Consider the following 26737-nt stretch of genomic DNA (forward strand, 5'->3'; position numbering starts at 1 on the left):
TGAAGCCAAGGGTCGGTCGTTTGTAACAAAAAATTATATCATTTTCTTTTACATAAATATTATGCGTTTTCTTATTACATTTTAATGAGTTTGAATGATACATTTTTGTTCATGTATAGGATTTATTTAATAAATACTGTATCATAAAAAAAACAAACAAGAATTTCCACTAGGATTACGGCTGTTTCCACAGATTAGATCACCAGTGATGTCTGTTATTCACAGTTTTCCTTGTTGGCCTCCAGCTGGACGAGCTCTCGTGGGCTCAGAAGATACAAATCAATAAAAGTGAAGATCTCGTCAGAGGTCGTAGGTTCCACATAACGTTCCCGGTCCACGCCGTACTTGTCGATAAGAACCATATTGAAGTATGATCTGGAGATGTGCAGAGCCTGCCTGTGGGAGCACGGGAAGCACTTTCATAGGTAAATAATGTTTTTTTTTATATTTCTCCATTTTTATAATAATAATATTTCCTGTAGTGCTTTACACCTGTCACATGATCCTTGCCCCTACCGGGACTTTTAATAAAGAACCTTTCTCATAGTCTTTATATCAGGACCAGGCAATGGAGATGTCCATCAACTGGCCCATAGATTGGGTCCAACCACTGGGAAATGTGATTGTAGGAGGAATGACCCAAATTTCATGGTGCAAAGGACCTCTTACACCGGCCGATGAGCGGACGGTGCAGCGAGCGCCGATCAACAAGACATCATTGATCGGCGCTCGTTTGCTGCTGTCTCACGGAGCTATGGATGGGGACGAGCGGTCGTTACTCCGATCACTCGTCTCCATACATAATCATCATGTCGGCAGCGTCTCACTGTTTACACACCAAGATGAGCTGCCGACAACGATAATATTTCACTTTTTTAAAACGATACGATCAGCAGATGATCGCGCGATTGCTCGTTTATCTGCTGATCGATCCCCTGTTTACACAGGGCAATTATTGGCAACGAACGGTCTATGAACACTCGTCTGCCCGATAATCGCCCAGTGTAAAACCCCCTTAAAGCAGCATAACTTGATGCTCAGCAAAGACTGGGATGCAAATAAAAGAATGTCTTCACCGGCTCTTTCACGGTAAATCGTAAATGAAGAAGGTCGACATCATCCACTCAATTCAATATTTTTATTGGATGCCCATTGATTTCGTATAAAAAAAACAAAACGTGTGTATTAGGGTTGAAATGTTGCTTAATATGAGACCACTAAACATCAGTAACATACATTTGGAATATCACATTGCGGGGATGCTGTAGACCTTATTTATTTACCAGACGCATGGTGGGCCTTTCAGTCAAGCAACATCGCAACCGAGATCCAAATTAGTTCTAGCAAACCACATAGACTGGGCCTACATGTGCCACAACTAGACCCTGCCGAATCTGCCCATTCAAAAACAGATTGAGTTGGGGATCCAAGTGTATTTATAATTCCTCTTATATAATAGAATACAAATCGGAAAAATAATAAAAAAAACAAAAAAACAGACCATATGGAGAATTTACATGAAGACGGATTTTGCAGCGATCATATCACAAGTGTTCTCGATAGAGTCGTTACCGTAATTGTTCGATGAGTTCTGTTGATAGTTGCTGAGCTCGTACCCGTCCCACTTCTTTTGGCATCTCTCCCACCAACTCAACCACTACGACATGACGCTGATCCAGGCCGCAGTTTGCTCTCTGTAAACAAAGATGTGTGATATTCAGGAGTAGATAACGTCTCGGCACGGACTGTCTCTGTGGTCGACCTTAGGGAGGTCATTCTGATCAGCTGTGTAATGTGCAGATTTACAGATGTATCGTGTACTTTACATTCTATTAAGCTGCTATGTCATGATGTATAATACAGAATAATAAGGTAATAAGAATCCTTGTAGTCACCGTCATCTACACTCGATTAACTCAGATGAGGACATTCTGGATTATCAGACCAACCTACAGAGGTAAGAATACAGCCCAAGTGGTGACAACAAAATCACTATATGTAAGAAGATACCCAGGTTATACCAGCATGGTCCATATCACTACATACAAGAAGATGTATAACTTATACCAGCTGTACATATATAATTATATACAGAAGATACCCAGGTCATACCAGCATGCTCCATATCGCTATATACAAGAAGATGTATAACTTATACCAGCTGTACATATATAATTATATACAGAATATACCCAGGTTATACCAGCATGCTCCATATCACTATATACAAGAAGATATATAACTTATACCAGCTGTACATATATAATTATATACAGAGGATACCCAGGTTATACCAGCATGCTCCATATCACTATATACAAGAAGATGTATAACTTATACCAGCTGTATATATATAATTATTTACAGAAGGTACCCAGGTTATACCAGCATGCTCCATATCACTATATACAAGAAGATGTATAACTTATACCAGCTGTACATATATAATTATATACAGAAGATACCCAGGTTATACCAGCATGCTCCATATCACTATATACAAGAAGATGTATAACTTATACCAGCTGTACATATATAATTATATACAGAAGATACCCAGGTCATACCAGCATGCTCCATATCGCTATATACAAGAAGATGTATAACTTATACCAGCTGTACATATATAATTACATACAGAAGATACCCAGGTTATACCAGCATGCTCCATATTACTATATACAAGAAGATGTGTAACTTATACCAGCTGTACATATATAATTATATACAGAAGATACCCAGGTTATACCAGCATGCTCCATATCACTATATACAAGAAGATGTATAACTTATACCAGCTGTATATATATAATTATTTACAGAAGGTACCCAGGTTATACCAGCATGCTCCATATCACTATATACAAGAAGATGTATAACTTATACCAGCTGTACATATATAATTATATACAGAAGATACCCAGGTTATACCAGCATGCTCCATATCACTACATACAAGAAGATGTATAACTTATACCAGCTGTACATATATAATTATATACAGAAGATACCCAGGTTATACCAGCATGGTCCATATCATTATATACAAGAAGATGTATAACTTATACCAGCTGTACATATATAATTATATACAGAAGATACCCAGGTTATACCAGCATGCTCCATATCACTATATACAGGAAGATGTATAATATACCAGCTGTACATATATAATTATATACAGAAGATACCCAGGTTATACCAGCATGCTCCGTATCACTATATACAAGAAGATGTATAACTTATACCAGCTGTACATATATAATTATATACAGAAGATACCCAGGTTATACCAGCATGCTCCATGTCACTATATACAAGAAGATGTATAACTTATACCAGCTGTACATATATAATTATATACAGAAGATACCCAGGTTATACCAGCATGCTCCATATCACTATATACAGGAAGATGTATAACTTATACCAGCTGTACATATATAATTATATACAGAAGATACCCAGGTTATACCAGCATGCTCCATATCCCTATATACAAGAAGATATATAACTTATACCAGCTGTACATATATAATTATATACAGAAGATACCCAGGTTATACCAGCATGCTCCATATCACTATATACAAGAAGATGTATACCTTATACCAGCTGTACATATATAATTATATAGAGAAGATACCCAGGTTATACCAGCATGCTCCATATCACTATATACAAGAAGATGTATAACTTATACCAGCTGTACATATATAATTATATACAGAAGATACCCAGGTTATACCAGCATGCTCCATATCACTATATACAGGAAGATGTATAACTTATACCAGCTGTACATATATAATTATATACAGAAGATACCCAGGTTATACCAGCATGCTCCATATCACTATATATAAGAAGATGTATAACCTATACCAGCTGTACATATATAATTATATACAGAAGATACCCAGGTTATACCAGCATGCTCCATATCACTATATACAGGAAGATGTATAATATACCAGCTGTACATATATAATTATATACAGAAGATACCCAGGTTATACCAGCATGCTCCATATCACTATATACAAGAAGATGTATAACCTATACCAGCTGTACATATATAATTATATACAGAAGATACCCAGGTTATACCAGCATGCTCCATATCACTATATACAAGAAGATGTATAACTTATACCAGCTGTACATATATAATTATATACAGAAGATACCCAGGTTATACCAGCATGCTCCATATCACTATATACAAGAAGATGTATAACCTATACCAGCTGTACATATATAATTATATACAGGAGATACCCAGGTTATACCAGCATGCTCCATATCACTATATACAAGATGTATAACTTATACTAGCTGTACATATATAATTATATACAGGAGATACCCAGGTTATACCAGCATGCTCCATATCACTATATACAAGAAGATGTATAACTTATACCAGCTGTACATATATAATTATATACAGAAGATACCCAGGTTATACCAGCATGCTCCATATCACTATATACAAGAAGATGTGTAACTTATACCAGCTGCACATATATAATTATATACAGAAGATGCCCAGGGTATACCAGCATGCTCCATATCACTATATACAAGAAGATGTATAACCTATACCAGCTGTACATATATAATTATATACAGAAGATACCCAGGTTATACCAGCATGCTCCATATCACTATATACAAGAAGATGTATAACTTATACCAGCTGTACATATATAATTATATACAGAAGATACCCAGGTTATACCAGCATGCTCCATATCCCTATATACAAGAAGATATATAACTTATACCAGCTGTACATATATAATTATATACAGAAGATACCCAGGTTATACCAGCATGCTCCATATCACTATATACAAGAAGATGTATAACTTATACCAGCTGTACATATATAATTATATACAGAAGATACCCAGGTTATACCAGCATGCTCCATATCACTATATACAAGAAGATGTATAACTTATACCAGCTGTACATATATAATTATATACAGAAGATGCCCAGGTTATACCAGCATGCTGCATATCGCTATATACAAGAAGATGTATAACTTATAGAACTTAGGTTATTCGTCCTGAATGTCCTATTTTTTATGTAATGCTGTTGTAAACACATTGATGATTCTGCCTCATTATATTCACACAACCAGGAATCTGTGATCCGACAAACGTTCAGATGTGAGACTTTTAAGGGTATGTTCACACGGCCTATTTACGGCCGTAAATCGGGCGTTTTTGCCCCGAATTACGCCCGAAAATAGCGCCTCAATAGCGCTGACAAACATCTGCGCATTGAAAGCAATGGGCAGACGTTTGTCTGTTCACACGAGGCGTATATTTACGCGCCGCTGTCAAATAACGGCGCGTAAATAGACGCCCGCGTCAAAGAAGTGACCTGTCACTTCTTTGGCCGTAATTGGAGCCGCTATTCATTGACTCCAATGAATAGCAGCGCTAATTACGGCCGTAATTGACGCGCCGTTCAAGCGCCTGCACATGCCGGTACGGCTGAAATTACGGGGATGTTTTCAGGCTGAAACATCCCCGTAATTTCAGCCGTTACGGACCCCCGCCGTGTGAACATACCCTAAGGCTTTGGTGGAGAACGTATATGTACAATGAGATTCCCAAAGACAATATTATGAGTAAACTCATAATAAGAAAATCTCTAAACTAAACAGGAAACTATTAGGAAATAAATCAAATCTATATAGACCTATAAATCCAGAGAATCCTGCAATGAAATCCCCAGCGTCTGATCACCGTGGGAAATAATAATCATCCAGCAAAGATCCCGGAACTGCGTCCATCAGGTCATACCCACGATCACATCTCCGTCATATTTACGTATCCCATGTAATGATCGCCCACAATAAAGATACATCCAATGTAAATATAAAATGTAGCCAAAATAGAACTAGCTCTGCTGGGGAATCGGGGGCGCAAATACGAGGGAAAAAGTTACAAGACAGAAATGTATGGAGAGATCTTGTTACAATATATGGATCTTATTACGATTTCATTTATATTATTATTTACTTTGATGTGTCAACATTTGAAACACTTAAAGGGGATGAGAGACGTGTGCGGCAGATCGCTAGGATATGACGACAACGTTGGGACCCGAACATTTTACTCCGTTTCAATCTACATACAAAGTTGCTCTGCTCAACTTATTTCTAGGCATTTATGGCTTATTCAGACGAGCGCTAGAAACGTCCATGTGACGGACGTTTTTTTAACGGCCGTCACACGGCTGCATGTATTTCTTTGGGGCTGCTCACACGGCCGTTGTTTTAATGGACCGTGTAAACGGCCCATGAAAAAATAGGACATGTCCTACTTTTGTCAGTTTTCACGGATCCCTCAACAGACCCAAGTCTATGAGGGATCTGTGAAAACGGGTCCCGCACGGGTGCAAAACAGCCGTAAAAATTGGCAGCATTTCACGGCCGACTTGATACACGCCCGTCTGAATAAGCCCTTAGGTCTCATCCACACGGCCGTGCCCGTAGTCACAGCCCGCGATTGTGGGCACGGCCGGCCACCTATGGCATTTTTTTGCCCATTCTCCGATACAAAGTATGGGAGCACGGCCCGTAAAATATGAAAAGTAGGACATGCTCCATAATTCCCAGCACAGTTCTACGGCACGGACACCTATCCGTAGCGACGCGGAAAGGTGTTCGCTGCTAATAGAGCTGAATGGGTCCGCAATTGTGGACCGTATTACGGTCCGCAATTACGGAGATTTTTTACGGTCATGTGCATGGGGCCTCACAGTTACATGAAGTTGTCTTCTCCATACAAGGAAAAAATTTGACTGACAATTATGTCACCAAACAGCTTAGGCGTCATGCACGCGGCCCGTGCCCGTAATCACTGCGGAAGCCATCCACATTTTCGGCCCGTGCTCAATACAAAGTATGGGAGCACAGTCCATAAAAAGCAAAAGATAGGACAGGTCCTATCTTTTGCGGAGGCTTTCTATGGGCCGGACACCTTCCCGTAAATATACGGGCAGGTGTCCATGGTCAATATAAATGAATGGCTCCGTAATTGCGGACCGCAATTATGGACAAATTCTATGACCTTGTGCATGGGGCCTTACTTCTAATTGTCATGTGAGCTCCCATGATGCACCTGAATTTTGAGTTTGCATGTGAATGGAGAAGAATCCGTCAGGTATATCCCGAGCACACACAGCAAGAACATTGTCAGCTCGATTTTGGCCCACAAATTTTGAAACACTTGAGCTCTTTAGTGTATCAGCACCAACCTGCAGAGCATTACTCTGAAGTCTGTAGTTCCTGTCCGAGGAGCTGGGGGTAGAAATAATCAGCAGTCTCTGCTTCTCAAAAAACTGGTCTACGAAGCCGCCCGCTGAATGGACATTGACGTTGATCTGCATGGCTTACAATGTAATAGACACAGAGTAAAAGTCAAGAAACAACAGAGTAATGTGACGTCCCTGTATGGAGCGAATATACATTAATACATAAAGAGCAATTCCCCAAATATACCCTTAATATTGGAATCCCCCCCATGGTACGCCGTAATGTTCTGATAAATGGCGGTCTACTCACGTGTGCAAATGGCTGGTGATCCGGCCCACTGCTGACTGAGCAGGCACACCCTGGCGGCAGGTCCTTGGCGCTCATAGCCCCCCTCGCAGTGATATTCGCAGTTGGCTCCATAGTTATTCCCAGCAGAACTACAAGTGATGTAGCCATGAAGAGGGGGAGAAAGAATGGGACATTTCCTCACTGCAACAAAAACATAATATCTGTCAATGGCGGAGACGGTGTAGAGGGTCACACTGCGGCAGCCTGGGGGGCAAGAAGGATATTTGTAAGCAATGAGCCAGTATGAAGAATACGGACATTTTCCATTGGTACTGCAGCACGAGGACACCGGCTCTTACCTTGCACTTTCACTATAAATTTGCAGCTTGCTCGGTTGTTCGCCCGGTCATACGCTGTATATCGGATGATGTGTTCACCTTCACGGAGCTCCGATCCCGGCTCGGGGCCTCTGCGGTAAACTCTGTATACAAAAGAAACAAGTCATATTAACTACAGACAAGTCTCTGCTTCATACGGACATAGCCCCCAGGCTCTGACCCACCAGTGGATCTTCCTATGGGCCCAGGTAACAGAGGCCGAGCCACCACTGGTGCCTTTAGGCAAGACCGTCCGCACTCTCACCTCTTATTTTAATGCAATAATATAATACGTTATGCCCTCACCTTGTTATAACACCATCAGCTGTATCCTTCACCTGCGGGCCTCCCCAGTAGACAACAGCAGTCAGTTTTTCTGGCTCCGCAACTTTCACCCTTGAGGTCGGACACTGAATCTTGGGTGGATCAACATCTGATAGCAAAAAAGAGAACTATGCAGTTCTCAAAAACAAACTAAACAGCCAACAATGATGACTCACATCCAATGACTATCATGGAAGAACAGTCTTCTATGTTTATACAATGTTTACATCGTGAAAATGAAATATTGTCACATTGCACTCAATTAAAACAATGGTAATAAGAAAGGTTGTCAAGGCCCCGCCCATTATACTAACACGATCAATAATATTTCAATTATGAACGGTAATAACCACTCCCCTTTTCAAGAATATGAATGAAAGGTTGTCAGGGCCCCGCCCACAATACTAACAACCCTGATTGGTGATCTGATCTGTCATATGATGTGAGCTGAACAATATACATAAAAATCCAACCAAAACACGGACAACTCTTGCTTGTCTTGGATACTGCTCAAAGTTATTTTCCAAGGAATTCCTCGAAACCGAGGCTTCGGGTAGATAAAGTGAGAAATAACTGGATGTACTCGTTCAGCTATACAGCTCTTACATTGAAGTCCAAAGGAATACCTAGGAATTACTGGGAACTATTGCGTCAATGTGAAGGCTTCCTTTAAGGGGTTAATTACTATTGTAACTTCCTGAGTGGTGGAGAATTCAGATGACTCCATTGGGGACATTTATTAGGATTGACCCTGCCCACGTCTGCAGCAAAACCCTGAAATACATTTAGTGCCCACCAATGCCACCCATTGATCATGGGGCCACAGGGGTGGTCACCACATTGTAATATGATGATCCTCACTATAACACACTGGAGTAACACTGGAGACCAGTTAATGATCAGTACGAGCTTGGATAGGAATGAAATAACCTAAAAGTAAATGGAAGGGGATAAAACATTAAAAGGGGTTTGTCCATTGTTGAAAGGGGTTCAGGTTCCTCATCCCTTGGTCAGAGTGGAGAGCAGGTACTCCAATTCTAGAGGACCTCTGCTGTCCTGTATTACACAGACAATACATTGATATGAATGTGTAATGCTTAATTTCCCCTGTGGTGGCGCTGCAGGGATTTTGAACAGCTACTGACAGGTTTCCCCACAGATTACAGATGATCACTGGGGATCCCAGCAGGGGGGGACACATTGTGATCAGCTCATCATCAAGGGGCCCTTTTTACAAGTAGATTGTCTGACCCCCTTAATCTCTACAGTCAGATCGAAAATATAACTTTTGGTTTAGTCAATTCATCTGAAAATTTACCTACACAAAACGGTTCTCCTCCGCTCCAGAGCCCATCTTCTGTGCAGACACGATTGCGATCGCCCTCAATCTGGTAACCTGGAGAGCAGGAGTAATCACAACGGGAACCTTCATAAACGCCAGCCGTGCATTGGTATGACCCATTGGGTATTGCTGGCAAAACATGACATTGGATCCCTGAAATAAAGAAGTGATGTCATCACTGGGGTTCCCTGTGAGAAGGGAAAATGGCTCCCCCTCCCCCTACATAAATTAACACAATAATATGAGGATAATAATAGCAAGGTCTTATTCACACGAGCATGTCCGATTTGCGTCTGAAAAAAAACGGAACTTTTGGGCATCATCCATATGAATGTCCATGTTGCGTCCGTATGGTTACCGCGTGTCATCCATTTTAAGCGTACGTTTTTATTCACTGCAAGCACTTCCTAGATTCACTTTTCGTTTTTATTCTGAATCTTTTTAGCAACGGATCTGTGAAAAGCGATCAGCATACTGATGTCGATCGGGTGCTGTCCGTTTTTTCTCTCATGGACAGCACCCCGTTCCGCAAACGAAGTCCAGAATAGGACACGCTGTGAGTTTCCCAAAACGGACAAACGCTCCGTGAAAAAAAAATGGTTGTTTGAATAGCCCCATTGAGTTGCATGGGTCAGTGTGTTGTCTGTTGTTAAAACGGACAGCGCACGCACGAGAAATACGTTCTTGTGAAAGAGGCCTAATAAAAGTAGAACAAAACTATAAAAAAGAAAGAAATAAAACAATATTTACGCGTCTCTATTACCATTACGGTCGGCTTACCACAAAATCACTTACGCCTGCAGTGAGCATATCCCGACCAGCGGCGATTCTGTAAACAACGTACGGAGCTCTGGCCGATCAGTCGGAAACCCTGGTCACATGACAAACTGCATCTCGTTCCCAGTGTACTGCGATAGCCACCGCCCCGAGGTGAATAGCAGGCGGCCTCTCCATCCTGGATCTTCAGGTCGTAACACCAGCGAGCAACTTCGAGAAAAAAAATAATTTAGAAAATATTTACAAATATCATTTTTTTCCCAGAACTGATCATCTGGAATCAGGCAAGAAATGGGGCAGGAGACTGAGCAGAACTAACGGAGTAATAGACTCGTCTGAGCGAGAATCTGCGTGGATAGAGAACGTGGCTCTTCCAATGGATCAAACGTTGGTGCGATTATGGTCCAAAAAAAAGGAAAATGGTCCTGCCCCGATGAGACTAAGCCTGCAGATGCTCTGCACCTATGTTCCTATGATAACACTTCCTGTCGGTGCTTTGGATTTGTTTAGGCTTGTCATTGTGTGGACTCAACTCACCACCCACATCAATGTGCACATGTATACAAGCCCAGCCATGGAGCTGCCACTAACATGGTAATGCAGATATGATGAGGACATTGATGTGGATTGGGATTCCGATTCCAAAAATATTTATCAATTCCACAGAAGGCATAAAATATCACGAGCACGGAGCAGTAGTGCAGCTGCAGACATTGGGCCTAAACTTCAAACACTGCGCAAAGAACCACAAAGTTATACTAAAGGGGCTTTTATATTTTACTTCCGATCGCTCTCTCGGTCATAAAAGCAAATTGTTTTATTCTGGGCATTAAATAAATTCATTCGATCACTAAACCTAAATGTAATATAAACATATACTAACTATCCGCTACCAAAACAGTGCTCCAGTGCTACATCTTACAGCCACCAGGGGTCACTGTTCAGGCTTCTCAGGATCGTCTGTATAATTTGGATTGTAAATGATTAATACAACACAGCAATGACGCCCTATCCCAAAATAGTGACACAACGGGGAGGTTCTCTAAGCAAAACGCCCCAGAATTCTGGCACAAATTACACAAAAAAGTGACATATATGCCGTGCGCTAAATTTATCATGTGTCTCAGACACTTTTTGCACATTCCTCGATAGTTTTCATGTGTCAAGAAAAAGGTGTGACTACGAGGAGCTGCGAAATACCGAAGATTTCCTACCCATTTGTGTTCCATTTCTTGGCGCAAAATATTGATGTCAAGTATGCCAGCCAAGAGGGGATGAAAATAAAAGAAACAGGTCTAATAAGATGTGCCAAATTAGGCTATGTTCACACAGGGCGGATACGCTGCTTAAAAGTACACAGCGTATCCGCCCCGGTCCCCGCAGGGAATTGCAGCCCAAAAACCGCACAGAATTGTGGTGCGGTTTTTCGACCGGAATGTCCGCTGCGGAAAATAAGAGGTTAAAAAAAAGCCCAGACGTACCCATTTTTTCTGAGTTGTGATCTTTGCGGCGGAATCGCTGCTTTTCCGCCACAAAAATCGTAACATTTGCTATTTGTTGCTGCTTTTATCTCCCCATTCAACTCAATGTGGAAAACAGGCAACAAAAGAGCAGCGATTTCACAGCAAAAAAAAGCACCGCGGGTCAATTCATGAACGGTTTTTCTGCGTTTTTTTTTTACGCAGCGGGTGGATGACATTTGAAAAAGAAGAAAGAAAAAAAAAAGGATCGGAAGTAACACAAGCGAATGTGAACATAGTCCTATCCGGGTCACCTTGGATATGGTTTATCGGAGAGCGACGGACTTCTTATGTTTACTCCTTATTGTAATTTACAAGATATAACATCAAAAATACAAAATCAAATGAGGTAAAAACACATAAGAAAAGCGCACGATGCCGAACGTCTCATCAAACACGCGCAGAATTTTACCGCTTCCCGTATGTGACATCCGGCTAAAACAACAAATTACACGTCCAACCATCTATTATGTCAGAAAGCAGAGAAACGACGATCACCACCAAAACGCAGAACTAGACGGATGGCCTCCGCAGGACGCCGCTTATCAGACCACGTTCTCTTCTGGATTATGACGGAACCTCACATGGTACTATGGGCCGCAGTGCACATTACAAGCGGATATGCACAGGCTCGTAACATGAGGCCTAAGGTAGGGTTCACACGGCCTATTTTACAGCCGAAAAATCGGAAGCAGAACGCCTCCAAACATCTGGCTATTGATTGCAATGGGAAAAAAAGCGTTCTGATCCAACGGGCCGTTTTTTTACGTGGCCGTTTTGAAAAACGGCCGCGAAAAAGAAGTGCATGTTACTTCTTGAGCCGGTTTTGGAGGCGTTTATCATTGACTCCATTGAAAAACAGCTCCAAAAAAGGCCGTAAAAAAACGCATCGGCATACTCCCCCTCAACACATTATTGCTCAGCCGAAACGAACGTGTTTGTGTATGGGAAGTTCATTAGGAATAGCTATAGGACAAACGAGCGTTCTTAACGAGCGCCCTTAAACACGCAGCCCAAGTCTCCGTTCACACTACAGTCATTACTTCTATTCTTAACAAAGCCCTGACAGGTATAACATGTTCATTATGAAATGGTTCCGGAACAAATCCTGATGGATCCCATTAACTTCTGGTGTTTTGAGGGCAAGAATAGTGTTGCAGTATACGCCATTCACGGCATCCAAAGCCGAAATCCTGACTGAAAGGAACCTATCGGTAGTGTGAACAGAGCCTTACACAGTGCTACTCTTTAGTTCTATCCCCATCCCTGCACATACCTGGCACACACATCAGTGGATATACATCTCCGGGACATCGAACGTCTCACAGACAGAGGTCATTTGTAGTGTGCGTCATAGAAGTAAAATAAAGTCCTCGGTGACGTTAAATAGTAACCGCCAGAACTGAAATAACGCTGAAGTGAAACGCGTGAGAGCAGAAAAATCACTGCCAGATGCTGAGATATCTCAACGAGCCTCTAAACGCCGGCTTCCATACGTCAGAAGTGAGACATGGCGACGCTGGGACTGAAACCAGCTGTAAATATAACAATACGTGCGTGCGTGCGACCCCTGTATCTGCAGACACGGACCACTTTACTGTATTCAAGACGTTGATGAACTTCTTCCAGCTGCGCAGAACGAGCGAACACGTACAAGACAACGGACAACCGTACAGAACGCGGGCTGCACTTCACCGCATGTGTAGCTGAAAGTTCCCGGGCCCTGACCAGAGAACCCAACATAGGGCATCAGGGGCAACTTCCCAACCCCCTCTATCTGATGATAAGCACAGGATTTTGTCGTGGTTTGCTATCAGCTCTGGGGATGTCTATACGCTCAAAGTTTTCTATCAGCGGAGATAATAAGGGTAAGGCCACACGGAGAGGCACTGATACGGTCACAACGTGGCTAACAACCGTACCGGCACCATGTTCGGTGCGGCTGTCAAACAGCCTGTTAGTGGCCGCATGTTAACGCGGGTAAACCGTCACTTTAGCTGCAAAATCGTGCAAATGACAACAACTTACCTCCTATTCATTCTCTATGGCAGCGCCGGAAAAAGCCGAATACTGCACTCGGCTATCTCCGGTGCTACCATGGAGAATGAATGGAGCGGCAGTGCGCATGCGCATATCACCGGAATACCTCTTAACGAGGTATTTGTCAGCCGCTCCTACATGGTGCCAGTGCGGTTGTTGGTCGCGTTGCGACCGTGTCAGGGCCGCTCCGTGTGGCCGTACCCTAAGGGTCTTCTGACACGGTTTGTTGATCGGCGCTCATTTGCTCCTTTCACAAGGAGTTGAGGCTCTTTTACAGGGGCCAATTATCGGGCAAACGAGTGTTCACACTACGCTCGTTCCCATCATTGCCCCGTCTAAACAGGGCAGCGAGCAGCCGGTGCACGAGCAAACACTTGTTCATCAGCTGATTGTATTATTTACGCAGCCTAAAATATTATCGTTGACGGCAGCAAATCTACCGGTGTAAACAAATTGCTGCCGACATGATGGAAATGTATGGGGACGAGCGATCAGAGTATTGAGCGGTCTCGTTGATCGGCGCTTGTTCACACTGCTCATGGCCGGCAATATAAGAGGAGCGTTACTTGTGTTGGACACCGTCAGGCTGGAGCGAGTAGACGTCCTGTGGTGCCTGAAGGTCTGTAATGGGTGACAATGACGGCACGTCACGCATCTCAAGAGGTTCAACACTATTGTGCTGCACATTGGGGGTTAATAAGAGCGTTCCAGCCATCGAATGCTGAGTGAACGCCAATAAGAAGGGGAAAGAAGCTCCGACCACAGTTATTCGCAGCCGGAAACATAATATCAATGATTAGTAAACCGTATTACTGAACGATTCTCCCGATCAGGGGTGAATACTTAACGCAAGTGCTCAGGGTTGCTGTTTGGGCCGGGGGCATTGCTAGGGTCTTAAAAGATCAGGAGCACAAAATGCACTTGACAGCTCCGTGTGTCATGTTCATATGGATGCGCGGCTGCGTGCTTTTCGCGCAGCCGCCATCATTATGACACTCCGTTTGGATGTTTGTAGCACGTGGTGCTTTTCTGTTTACATTCATTCTTTTACTGCTGTTGCGCGAATAACGCGCGTGCCACGGAAGTGCTTCCGTGTGGTGCGCGTGATTTTCACGCACCCATTGACTTCAATGGGTGCGTGATGCGCGAAAAACGCCGAAGTATAGAACATGTCGCGAGTTTTACGCAGCGGACTAACGCTGCGCAAAACTCACGGACTGTCTGCACTGGCCCATAGACTTGCATAGGTCCGTGAGACCCGCGTGAAAACCACGCGGGTTGCACGGACGTATAGCACGTACGTGTAAATCCGCCCTAAGACTAAGGCTCCTATAGCTTCGCCGCTGGATAGAATTGGATGCATTGTTTCAGCAGACCGTATCACACATGATAGACTTAGATACAGGGCCCCAGCAGTAAGTATCCCTGTACTAACATATGTTCACCCCTCCCCCCCCCCACAAAAAAAAATGTGTGTGTATATAGATTGTGGGGATGGGGCTCACTAGCCGTGTGACTATAATAGCCAAGGACACAGGTACAGGGCAGCTTCAGTAGTCAAGGCTTAGTTTATTTAATAAACCAGAAAAATAAAGTCCAACTTAAAGCAGCTTTCTTCAGCAGAACATCATAACACAGGAGTCCTTACTTCAGGCAAGAGGTTATATATAAACCAGGGTGGTCTCCCCGTATGTGTGGTAGGGGTATATAGAAGAAGTTCTCAGCTACAAAGCTTATCCAGCCGGCATAACATGTGCAGCTCTAGTACGACATACTCCTCTCTGCTACTCCGCTTCTAGTCCTCCCTCTCTCCACCTCACACACCATGCTCTGTCTGCTTTCCTAGATTAAAGACTGGTGGAAAACCCTCAATGGAGTACGGGATCGACCGTCCCACCCAAGTCAAACCTAAATCCTGGACCCCAAATCCCAGGATCTACTTCACTGAAGCCGGCAACCTCAGCGACACATACACGTTATACAGGACTATTCCTCCTGGATTATTACTATATATACACATTTATATATATATGAGACCGCATATCTATAGTACTACTACCCAATAGCTATGGATAGGATTAGATACGGTGGCTCAGCAAACAGTATCACACATGATAGGATTAGGTACACAGCTCAGCAGCCAGTATCACACATGATAGGATTAGGTACACAGCTCAGCAGACAGTATCACACATAATAGGATTAGATACACAGCTCAGCAGACAGTATCACACATAATAGGATTAGGTACACAGCTCAGCAGACAGTATCACACATGATAGGATTAGATACACAGCTCAGCAGACAGTATCACACATAATAGGATTAGATACACAGCTCAGCAGACAGTATCACACATGATGGAATTAGATACAGTAGCTCAGCAGACTGTATCACACATGATAGGATTAGATACAGTGGCTCAGCAGACAGTATCACACATGATAGGATTAGATACACGGCTCAGCAGACCGTATCACACATGATAGGATTAGATACAGTGGCTCAGCAGTAGAGTATCACACATGATAGGATTAGATACAGTGGCTCAGCACACAGTATCACACATGTTAGGATTATATACAGGGCTCAACAGACAGTATCACACATGATAGGATTAGAAATAGGGCTCAGCAGACAGTATCACACATGATCGGATTAGATACAGTGGCTCAGCAGTAGAGTATCACACATGATAGGATTAGATACAGTGGCTCAGCAGACAGTATCACACATGATTGGATTAGATACAGGGCTCAGCAGACAGTATCACACATGATTGGATTAGATACAGGGCTCAGCAGACAGTATCACACATGATAGGATTAGAGATAGGGCTCAGCAGACAGTATCACACATGATTGGATTAGATACAGTGGCTCAGCAGACAGTATCACACATGATAGGATTAGAGATAGGGCTCAGCAGACAGTATCACACATGATTGGATTAGATACAGTGGCTCAGCAGACAGTATCACACATGATAGGATTAGAGATAGGGCTCAGCTCGCTGACATTGCGGCTCCAGCGCTGGACCCAGGAAAGGTAAGTATAATAATTGTTTTGCTTTTTTATGTGTTACTGATTATTTTGTTGTGTTTGTGCTTTCTTACAGGTTCGGATGTTGGACTACTTCGATAATTTACCTGCTCCGTGAGGCAGTAGCATATGATGCGCGGCTGTGTGATTTTCACGCAGCCGCCATCATTATGACACGCCATTCGGATGTTTGAAAAAAGAAAAGCATGTGGTGCTTTTCTGTTTACATTCAGAGTTTGACAGCTATTGCGCGAAACAGGCAGTTCGCACGGAAATGCTTCCGTGCGACCTACGTGGTTTTCACGCACCCATTGACTTCAATGGGTGCGTGATGCGCAAAATACGCAGAGATATTGACCATGTCGCGCTTTTTGCGCAGCGGACAAACGCTGCGCAAAAAGCACGGACTGTCTGTACTGCCCTATAGACTTGAATTGGTCTGTGCGTGGCGCGTCAAAACCAGGCGGCCCGCACGGGTTGTGTGGAGGTTTTTTTTAATTTCAATAAAATATTTTTTCTATGTCCTTGTATTTTTTTAAACTATATTACTACCGCCTCAGTAATGTCCGCTGGCTGATTGACAGCATCCATTGCTAAGGCAGGGCTTTGTGTTAGCAGGTGGAAAGGCCACACACTAACCCCCATTATTACCCCGGTACCCACCACCACCAGGGGTACTGTTAATGATCTGCCAGGTACTTCATCTAGGTATACTCCTGGGATTAATCAATCCACACCTGAGGCCAGACCTGTTCGACTGACACCATCTCCCACCAACCAGGGTGGCAGGCTCAGGAGTGGGAGAGCCTATCGCGGCCTGGTCTGTCGGAGTTAGCTCCGCCCCCTGTCCTTTATTACCTGCCCTGTTCTCTCCCTCAGTGCTTGTAATTCTTTTGGATTCCTGGCCCCACTGCTGCTTGCTCCAGCCTGCTTCTGCCGTGCTTCTGCCTTGCTGCAGTTCTGCTTGACCTGCTTTGCTTTGCCCCTGGCTTGCTTCTGTCTCCTTGCCCGCTTGGGTGTACTCACTTCGTCCTGGTCCTGACTGTCCGTTCGCCGCTCCGTTTCCTCGTGGCGTTCCGTGGCTACTGCCCCTTCCCTTGCATGTTCCCTGTTTGTTTTCCTGTGCACTTAGACAGCGTAGGGACCGCCGCCCAGTTGTACCTCGTCGCCTAGGGCGAGTCGTTGCAAGTAGGCAGGGACAGGGCGGTGGGTAGATTAGGGCTCACTTTCCCTTCACCTCCTTCCGGCCATTACATAATTACAAGCCCTTACCTAGTCTACCATTTCTCCTACGCTGACGCTATCATGGACCCCCTTGAGACCCTGGCCCAGCAGATGCAGGGCCTCTCCCTACAGGTCCAGGCCCTGGCCCAAAGGGTCAATCAGGGTGACGCTGCTTTAGTAGTACCCCTCACCTAACCTCTAGAACCCGACCTCAAGTTACCTGACCGGTTCTCAGGGGACCGTAAGACGTTTCTCTCCTTCCGGGAGAGTTGCAGACTGTATTTCCGCCTAAAGCCCCACTCCTCAGGTTCCGAGAACCAGCGGGTGGGTATCATCATATCCCGACTCCAGGAAGGGCCCCAAGAGTGGGCCTTCTCCTTGGCTCCTGACGCCCCTGAACTTTCCTCTGTTGATCGTTTTTTCTCTGCCCTCGGACTCATTTACGACGAGACTGACAGGACTGCCTTAGCCGAGAGTCAGCTGGTGACCTTACGTCAGGGTAGGAGACCGGTTGAGGAATACTGTTCTGATTTTAGGAAGTGGTGCGTAGCTTCTCAGTGGAACGATCCGGCCCTAAGGTGCCAGTTTAGGTTAGGATTATCTGACGCCCTGAAGGATCTGCTGGTTAGCTACCCCTCGTCTGACTCCCTTGACCAGGTTATGGCCCTAGCAGTACGACTTGACCGACGTCTCAGGGAACGTCAGCTAGAACGCTTCAGTGTGCTCCCCTCTGACTTTTCTGCGATTCCCCCCCGAGGTCCCGTCTCCTCGCCCCTCCACGGAGGACTCGGAGGTACCTATGCAACTCGGGGCCTCCATGTCCCCTCGACAACGTAGGGAGTTTCGCAGAATGAATGGTCTCTGCTTCTACTGTGGGGACGACAAGCATCTACTGAACACCTGTCCCAGGCGCAAGAATAAGAAGCCGGAAAACTTCCGCGCCTAAGTGATCATCGGGGAGGTCACTTGGGCGCACAGGTATTTCCCGTTAATGTGAAACGCAATAAAATTTTGCTTCCCTTTCAGGTCTCGTTTGCTGGCCGGGCTGCCACTGGCAGTGCTTTCGTGGATTCAGGGTCATCTGCTAATATCATGTCTGCGGAATTTGCTATGTCTCTAAAGATGCCTTGTATTGATTTACCTTATCCTATCCCTGTAGTAGGAATCGACTCAACTCCCCTTGCTAATGGTTATTTTACTCAGCATACTCCTGTTTTTGAACTCCTGGTTGGCTCCATGCATTTGGAGCAGTGCTCTGTACTGGTGATGCAGGGATTATCGTCTGATCTGGTTTTAGGCCTTCCCTGGTTGCAGTTGCATAATCCCACGTTTGATTGGAATACTGGGGATCTCACCAAATGGGGTAATGAATGTCTTATGTCATGTCTTTCTGTTAACTCTATTTCTCCCCGGGAGGAGGTAAACACGCTTCCTGAGTTTGTTCAGGACTTCGCCGATGTGTTTTCTAAGGAGGCCTCCGAGGTGTTGCCCCCCCATAGAGATTACGATTGCGCTATCGATTTGGTGCCTGGTGCCAAGCTTCCTAAGGGGAGGATATTTAATCTTTCATGTCCTGAACGTAAAGCTATGAGGGAATATATCCAAGAATGCCTGGCCAAGGGTTTCATTCGCCCCTCGACTTCTCCTGTAGGTGCTGGCTTCTTCTTCGTGGGGAAGAAGGATGGTGGTCTTAGGCCGTGCATTGATTATCGTAACCTGAATAAGGTCACCGTAAGGAACCAGTACCCACTTCCTTTGATTCCGGATCTTTTTAATCAGGTTCAGGGAGCCCAATGGTTTTCTAAGTTCGATCTACGGGGGGCATATAACCTTATCCGCATCAAAGAGGGGGATGAGTGGAAAACTGCGTTCAACACACCCGAGGGTCATTTCGAATACCTGGTCATGCCCTTTGGGTTGTGTAATGCCCCTGCTGTCTTCCAGAATTTTATTAATGAAATCCTGAGAGAGTACCTGGGTAATTTTCTTGTTGTGTACCTTGATGACATACTGGTGTTTTCCAAGGACTGGTCCTCCCACGTGGAGCATGTCAGGAAGGTGCTCCAGGTCCTTCGGGAGAATAATCTGTTTGCTAAGACTGAAAAATGTGTCTTTGGGGTACAGGAGATACCATTTTTAGGGCAAATCCTCACTCCTCATGAATTCCGCATGGACCCTGCCAAGGTTCAGGCTGTGGCGGAATGGGTCCAACCTGCCTCCCTTAAGGCGTTACAGTGTTTTTTAGGGTTCGCCAACTATTACAGGAGATTTATTGCCAACTTCTCGGTCGTCGCTAAGCCTCTTACGGACCTTACCCGCAAGGGTGCTGATGTCCTCCATTGGCCCCCTGAGGCCGTCCAGGCCTTTGAGACCCTCAAGAAGTGCTTTATCTCGGCCCCCGTGCTGATTCAGCCCAACCAAGAGGAGCCATTTATTGTGGAGGTTGACGCTTCCGAGGTGGGAGTGGGGGCCGTCTTGTCCCAGGGTACCAGCTCCCTCACCCATCTCCGCCCCTGTGCTTACTTCTCTAGGAAGTTTTCGCCCACGGAGAGTAACTATGATATTGGCAACCGCGAACTTCTAGCCATTAAATGGGCTTTTGAGGAGTGGCGGCACTTCCTGGAGGGGGCCAGACACCAGGTAACGGTCCTTACGGATCACAAGAATCTGGTTTTCCTAGAATCGGCCCGGAGGCTTAATCCTAGACAAGCTCGGTGGGCACTATTCTTTACCAGATTTAATTTCTTGGTTACCTATAGGGCTGGGTCCAAGAATATTAAGGCTGATGCTCTGTCACGTAGTTTCATGGCCAATCCTCCTTCTGAGAAGGATCCTGCTTGTATTTTACCCCCTGGTATAATCGTCTCTGCCACGGATTCTGATTTAGCTTCTGATATCGCGGCTGATCAGGGTGCTGCTCCCGGGAACGTCCCTGGGGACAAACTGTTTGTTCCCCTGCAATACCGGCTGAGGGTACTCAGGGAAAACCATGACTCCGCTCTATCTGGTCATCCTGGCATCTTGGGCACCAAACACCTCATTACCAGAAACTATTGGTGGTCTGGGTTGCCTAAAGACGTTAGGGCTTACGTCGCCGCTTGTGAGGTTTGCGCTAGGTCCAAAACCCCTAGGTCCCGACCTGCGGGCCTACTACGTTCCTTGCCCATTCCCCAGAGACCTTGGACCCATATCTCCATGGATTTTATCACCGATTTGCCTCCATCTCAGGGCAAGTCGGTGGTGTGGGTGGTAGTCGACCGCTTCAGCAAGATGTGCCACTTTGTGCCCCTTAAGAAGTTACCTAACGCCAAGACGTTAGCTTCTTTGTTTGTGAAACACATCCTGCGTCTCCATGGGGCCCCAGTCAATATCGTTTCTGACAGAGGGGTACAATTTGTTGTCCTTATTTTGGAGAGCTTTTTGTAAAAAGTTGGAGATTGATCTGTCCTTCTCCTCCGCCTTCCATCCCGAAACTAATGGCCAAACGGAAAGGACCAACCAATCCCTGGAACAATATTTAAGGTGTTTCATCTCTGACTGTCAATTCGATTGGGTCTCATTCCTTTCCCTTGCTGAATTTTCCTTGAATAACCGGGTCAGTAACTCGTCAGGGGTCTCCCCGTTTTTCTGTAATTTCGGGTTTAACCCAAGATTCTCCTCCGTCTCCCCTGGTTGTTCCAATAATCCTGAGGTAGAGGATGTTCATCGGGAACTGTGCACCGTCTGGGCCCAGGTTCAGAAGAACCTAGAGGCGTCCCAGAGCGCACAAAAGATTCAGGCGGATAGTAGACGTTCTGCTAACCCCCGGTTTGTCGTCGGGGATTTGGTCTGGTTGTCGTCCAGGAACTTGCGCCTTAAGGTCCCATCCAGGAAGTTTGCTCCCCGATTTATTGGACCTTATAAGATCATTGAAGTCCTCAACCCTGTATCCTTCCGTCTGGAGCTCCCCCCATCATTTCGCATACATGACGTCTTCCATGCCTCCCTCCTTAAACGCTGCTCCCCGTCCTGGTCCCCCTCGAGGATACCTCCTGTTCCCGTTCTCACCCCTGAGGGGGTGGAATTCGAGGTGGCCAAGATTATGGACAGTAGGATGGTCCAGGGCTCCCTCCAGTACCTGGTCCATTGGAGAGGATACGGGCCGGAGGAGAGGACTTGGGTACCTGCCCGTGATGTTCACGCTGGGGTATTGATCAGGAGGTTCCACCTTCTCTTCCCCACTAAACCGGGTCCCCTTAGTAAGGGTCCGGTGGCCCCTCATAAAAGGGGGAGTACTGTTAGGGATCTGCCAGGTACTTCATCTAGGTATACTCCTGGGATTAATCAATCCACACCTGAGGCCAGACCTGTTCGACTGACACCATCTCCCACCAACCAGGGTGGCAGGCTCAGGAGTGGGAGAGCCTATCGCGGCCTGGTCTGTCGGAGTTAGCTCCGCCCCCTGTCCTTTATTACCTGCCCTGTTCTCTCCCTCAGTGCTTGTAATTCTTTTGGATTCCTGGCCCCACTGCTGCTTGCTCCAGCCTGCTTCTGCCGTGCTTCTGCCTTGCTGCAGTTCTGCTTGACCTGCTTTGCTTTGCCCCTGGCTTGCTTCTGTCTCCTTGCCCGCTTGGGTGTACTCACTTCGTCCTGGTCCTGACTGTCCGTTCGCCGCTCCGTTTCCTCGTGAGGTTCCGTGGCTACTGCCCCTTCCCTTGCATGTTCCCTGTTTTGTTTTCCTGTGCACTTAGACAGCGTAGGGACCGCCGCCCAGTTGTACCTCGTCGCCTAGGGCGAGTCGTTGCAAGTAGGCAGGGACAGGGCGGTGGGTAGATTAGGGCTCACTTTCCCTTCACCTCCTTCCGGCCATTACAGGTACTGGGAAAAGCTGGGTACGATTTAGTACCCGACCATCTGTTGTGATGGTCGGGTACTGGGGCAGCCGCAGGCTGGTATTAGAAAGCTGAGAAAGGCCAAAACGAGTGACCTCTCCCACCCTGGTAATGCTGACCTGCTGCTGATGTGATGTATATGGCTGGTTTTCAAAAATGGGGGGGACCGGAGGTCCGGTGCTAGCGACGCCACTGGTTTGGGCCTAAATAAATTCCTAGGGACATAAACGAGGAGCAGGAGATCTACAAACTATACAGGAGACTGAAGAAACTGAGCGACACATCATACACATCATCCAAGAATCCTCATCGGACTGTGGGCGTCACAATGAAGATCAGCAGCTCGAAAACTCAAAACATGACACAACTTTCTTAACAACGATTCAGGCCGTTAAATAAAACTCACCGACTTTACAAAAAAGAAGGAAACAAAGGAACTAAAGAATGTGCAAAAACATTCTTAGGTTAATTGTTCTATTATCAAAGATTATCATGTGTGATCCCGTCTGCTGAGCCGGTGTATCTAAAGGCCTTTTTACACGGGCCAATAAGCGGGTAAACGATCGTTCATAGTACGCTCATTGCCGATAACTACCCTGTGTATCATGTGTGATACTGTCTGCTAAGCCGGTCTATCTAAGTCTATCATGTGTGATACTGTCTGCTAAGCCGGTCTATCTAAGTCTATCATGTGTGATACTGTCTGCTAAGCCGGTCTATCAAAGTCTATCATGTGTGATACTGTCTGCTAAGCCGGTCTATCTAAGTCTATCATGTGTGATACTGTCTGCTAAGCCGGTCTATCTAAGTCTATCATGTGTGATACTGTCTGCTGAGCGAGTGTATCTAAGCCTATCATGTGTGATACTGTCTGCTGAGCGAGTGTATCTAAGCCTATCATGTGTGATACTGTCTACTGAGCGAGTGTATCTAAGCCTATCATGTGTGATACTGTCTGCTGAGCCGGTGTATCTAAGCCTATCATGTGTGATACTCTGCTGAGCCACTGTATCTAATCCTATCATGTGTGATACGGTCTGCTGAGCCACTGTATCTAATCCTATCATGTGTGATACGGTCTGCTGAGGCACTGTATCTAATCCTATCATGTGTGATATGGTCTGCTGAGCCAATGTATCTAAGCCTGTCCTGTGTGATACTGTCTGCTGAGCCAGTGTATCTAAGCCTGTCATGTGTGATACTGTCTTCTGAGCCGGTGTATCTAAGCCTGTCATGTGTGATACTGTCTGCTGAGCCAGTGTATCTAAGCCGGTCATGTGTGATACTGTCTTCTGAGCCGGTGTATCTAAGCCTGTCGTGTGTAATACTGTCTGCTGAGCCGGTGTATCTAAGCCTGTCATGTGTGATACTGTCTGCTGAGCCGGTGTATCTAAGCCTGTCATGTGTGATACTGTCTGCTGAGCCGGTGTATCTAAGCCTGTCATGTGTGATACTGCCTGCTGAGAACCACACAGCAGTAAGTTCACAGATAAGTCTTCATAACCTTGGAGGGGTCTTACCTCTGTAATCTGGTTGTAGCATCGGCGGTCGCTGCTCCACATAAACCTCGTTGTTGTCGCTTTCATCTGATGGGTATCCCGAGCCTGAAGGGAGACGTGAAATAGATTATTCAGGATATTTATTCATTGTAGCCACAGCAGCGCACGGCCTCAGACCACCAGGGATTGGTGGTATCAGCGGTTTCTTCCACGGACCTGCAGTTCTGTCCCGGACCCTCCTTAGTTTAGTCTATGAAGTAGTTATTTTACACACGCCATTATTAGCAGTTATGGCGCAAATATTAAGGGGGTCTTTACTACCGGTCTTGAAAAAAAATTCTTTATTGATTCTTCAATAATGCGATGAAATTGTAATGGTAGTGGCATGGAACTGATGTAGGGCACCGAAGTCTAGATTGTTTAATTGCCAGACTATTGAGCGACTTTTCTAGCATACCTGAAGAATTGCGATCGTGAAATGGTCACCTGCGGGTATTTACACATTGAGATGATCGTGATGAAAAGTAGTCCAATCATTTGCATTATCAAAGTGTGAGATAGCACCTTAAGGGCTCATTCAGAGGAGCGTGTATCACATCCATGTCGTCACACGTCACACGGACTCATGTATTTCACTCGACCGTTACTTCAACGGAACGTGTGAGGGGTCAGTGAAAATATGGGACATGTCCTATTTTTTTTGCGCTTCACACGTCCCTCCATAGACTCTAGTCTACGGTGGATCCATGACAACATGTCCCACTACAGTTTTTCACATCCGAGGTTGGCCACGCTCGTGTGAATGTAGCTTAAAGGCCCTATTACACGGGCCGATAATCGGCCTGTGCAGCGAGCGCCGATCCATGAGCCATCGTTGATCGGCGCTCGTTTGCTCCTGTCACACGGAGCTATGGATGGGGATGTTACTCCGATCGCTCGTCCCCATACGTTATCATCATGTCGGCAGCGTTTCCCTGTTTACACACCAAGATGTGCTGCCGACAACGATAATATTTTACTTTTTTAGAACGATATGATCAGCAGATGATTGGGCGTTTGCTCGTTCATCTGCTGATCGCTGCCCCGTTTACACAGGGCAATTATTGGCAACGAGCGTTATATGAACATTGTCTGCCCGATAATCGCCCGGTGTAAAACCCCCTTAAGTCACAGAGTCACTTGGGCTTCTTATAAATGCATAGTCCCTGCTTTATCCTTCCTCCTCTCTCCTCTTACTGTCTCCTGGTTTTTCACTGACTTGATTTGTGGCAGCCCAGGGGTGAAGAGGCAGCAAAAAAAAAAAAATCAGGCTCCCCACAGCCGGATGGATGAAGGGAACTAATGGTCACCTAGAAAGTTTCCGATTTCCCAGTGACTAACGAAGCTTCATAGAGAATCCACAGAGAAAACAACAACAACATTCTTATTTCATTACGTGAATGAGCCGCAGGAGAGCGGCTGGAGGTCGACAATGACATTCCAATGCCGTGACATCACATTTGCACAGATTTTTTTTTATTTTGGAGGAGCTCCTTTCACTGCAGGATCTTTTTTAGCGTTTCAGGGCGTCTTACAGCCACACAGAGCTCTGTCGTATCTGGTCTATTATTTTAGAACAATATAATAATGATATTTTCTTGTGATTCTCCAACAAAAAAATGTTTATGAACATTTTTATTGGCTCCGGCCCAGCTTTCTTAGAATACATCTTCCTCTACATACTGACTGACCGGTCATGTGACCTTACATACCTTGCTGAGCAACAGTGATCATGATTGGTCGTAGACTTCAATGAACAAGTCTACAAGCTCCACCCCATAGACTTGTTGAGAGATAATCACATGTCTTAGCCTTGACAAAACAATTCTCTACTCCATTGCGGCCGCCGTTTCAGCATCTGCTGCCATATTGGTTGTTCCTTTTTCTCTCATATGGCCATTTACACATTTCAGGTTGAAATTCTGTTTGGGGCTCAACCTTCAGAGACAAAAAATATCTTTGATGCCCACTGCCCAAAATGGACCATTAAAGGCATCGTAAACCTTCAAAAGCAATTTTTGTATATTTTTTTTAATAAAAAGGTCAATTAGTGCATTTTTATATAAAAAATGTTTTACTTTTTGAGATACAGCTGCTCTGTGATCTGTATACA

The 26737-nt window shown here is 45.2% G+C and overlaps 1 protein-coding gene across 1 annotated transcript; it reads right to left on the reverse strand.

Annotated features, from left to right (window-relative positions):
* Window positions 1-26358, reverse strand: SRPX2 (sushi repeat containing protein X-linked 2). The gene is made up of 10 exons (XM_075836722.1): window positions 26337-26358; window positions 24607-24690; window positions 10409-10600; window positions 9590-9766; window positions 8254-8380; window positions 7930-8051; window positions 7592-7771; window positions 7285-7418; window positions 1573-1694; window positions 1-396 (listed from the first exon to the last, which is right to left on the reverse strand). Exons 1-10 carry the CDS (start codon window positions 26356-26358, stop codon window positions 216-218), a joined length of 1341 nt encoding a protein of 446 aa, XP_075692837.1. The 3' UTR covers window positions 1-215.
* Window positions 26359-26737: the final 379 nt, after the last annotated feature.

This window comes from Rhinoderma darwinii, chromosome 8 (assembly GCF_050947455.1).
Source record: "Rhinoderma darwinii isolate aRhiDar2 chromosome 8, aRhiDar2.hap1, whole genome shotgun sequence".
Lineage (NCBI taxonomy): Eukaryota > Metazoa > Chordata > Amphibia > Anura > Rhinodermatidae > Rhinoderma > Rhinoderma darwinii.

Coding starts and splice junctions, on each gene's coding strand:
- SRPX2 (XM_075836722.1), bottom strand. CDS start 26,358: ATGATCACTGTTGCTCAGCAAG. Junction 8,052..8,253: donor GCTGATGGTGTTATAACAAG/GTGAGGGCATAA, acceptor TTTTGTATACAG/AGTTTACCGCAGAGGCCCCG. Junction 7,419..7,591: donor ATCACCAGCCATTTGCACAC/GTGAGTAGACCG, acceptor TTACATTGTAAG/CCATGCAGATCAACGTCAAT.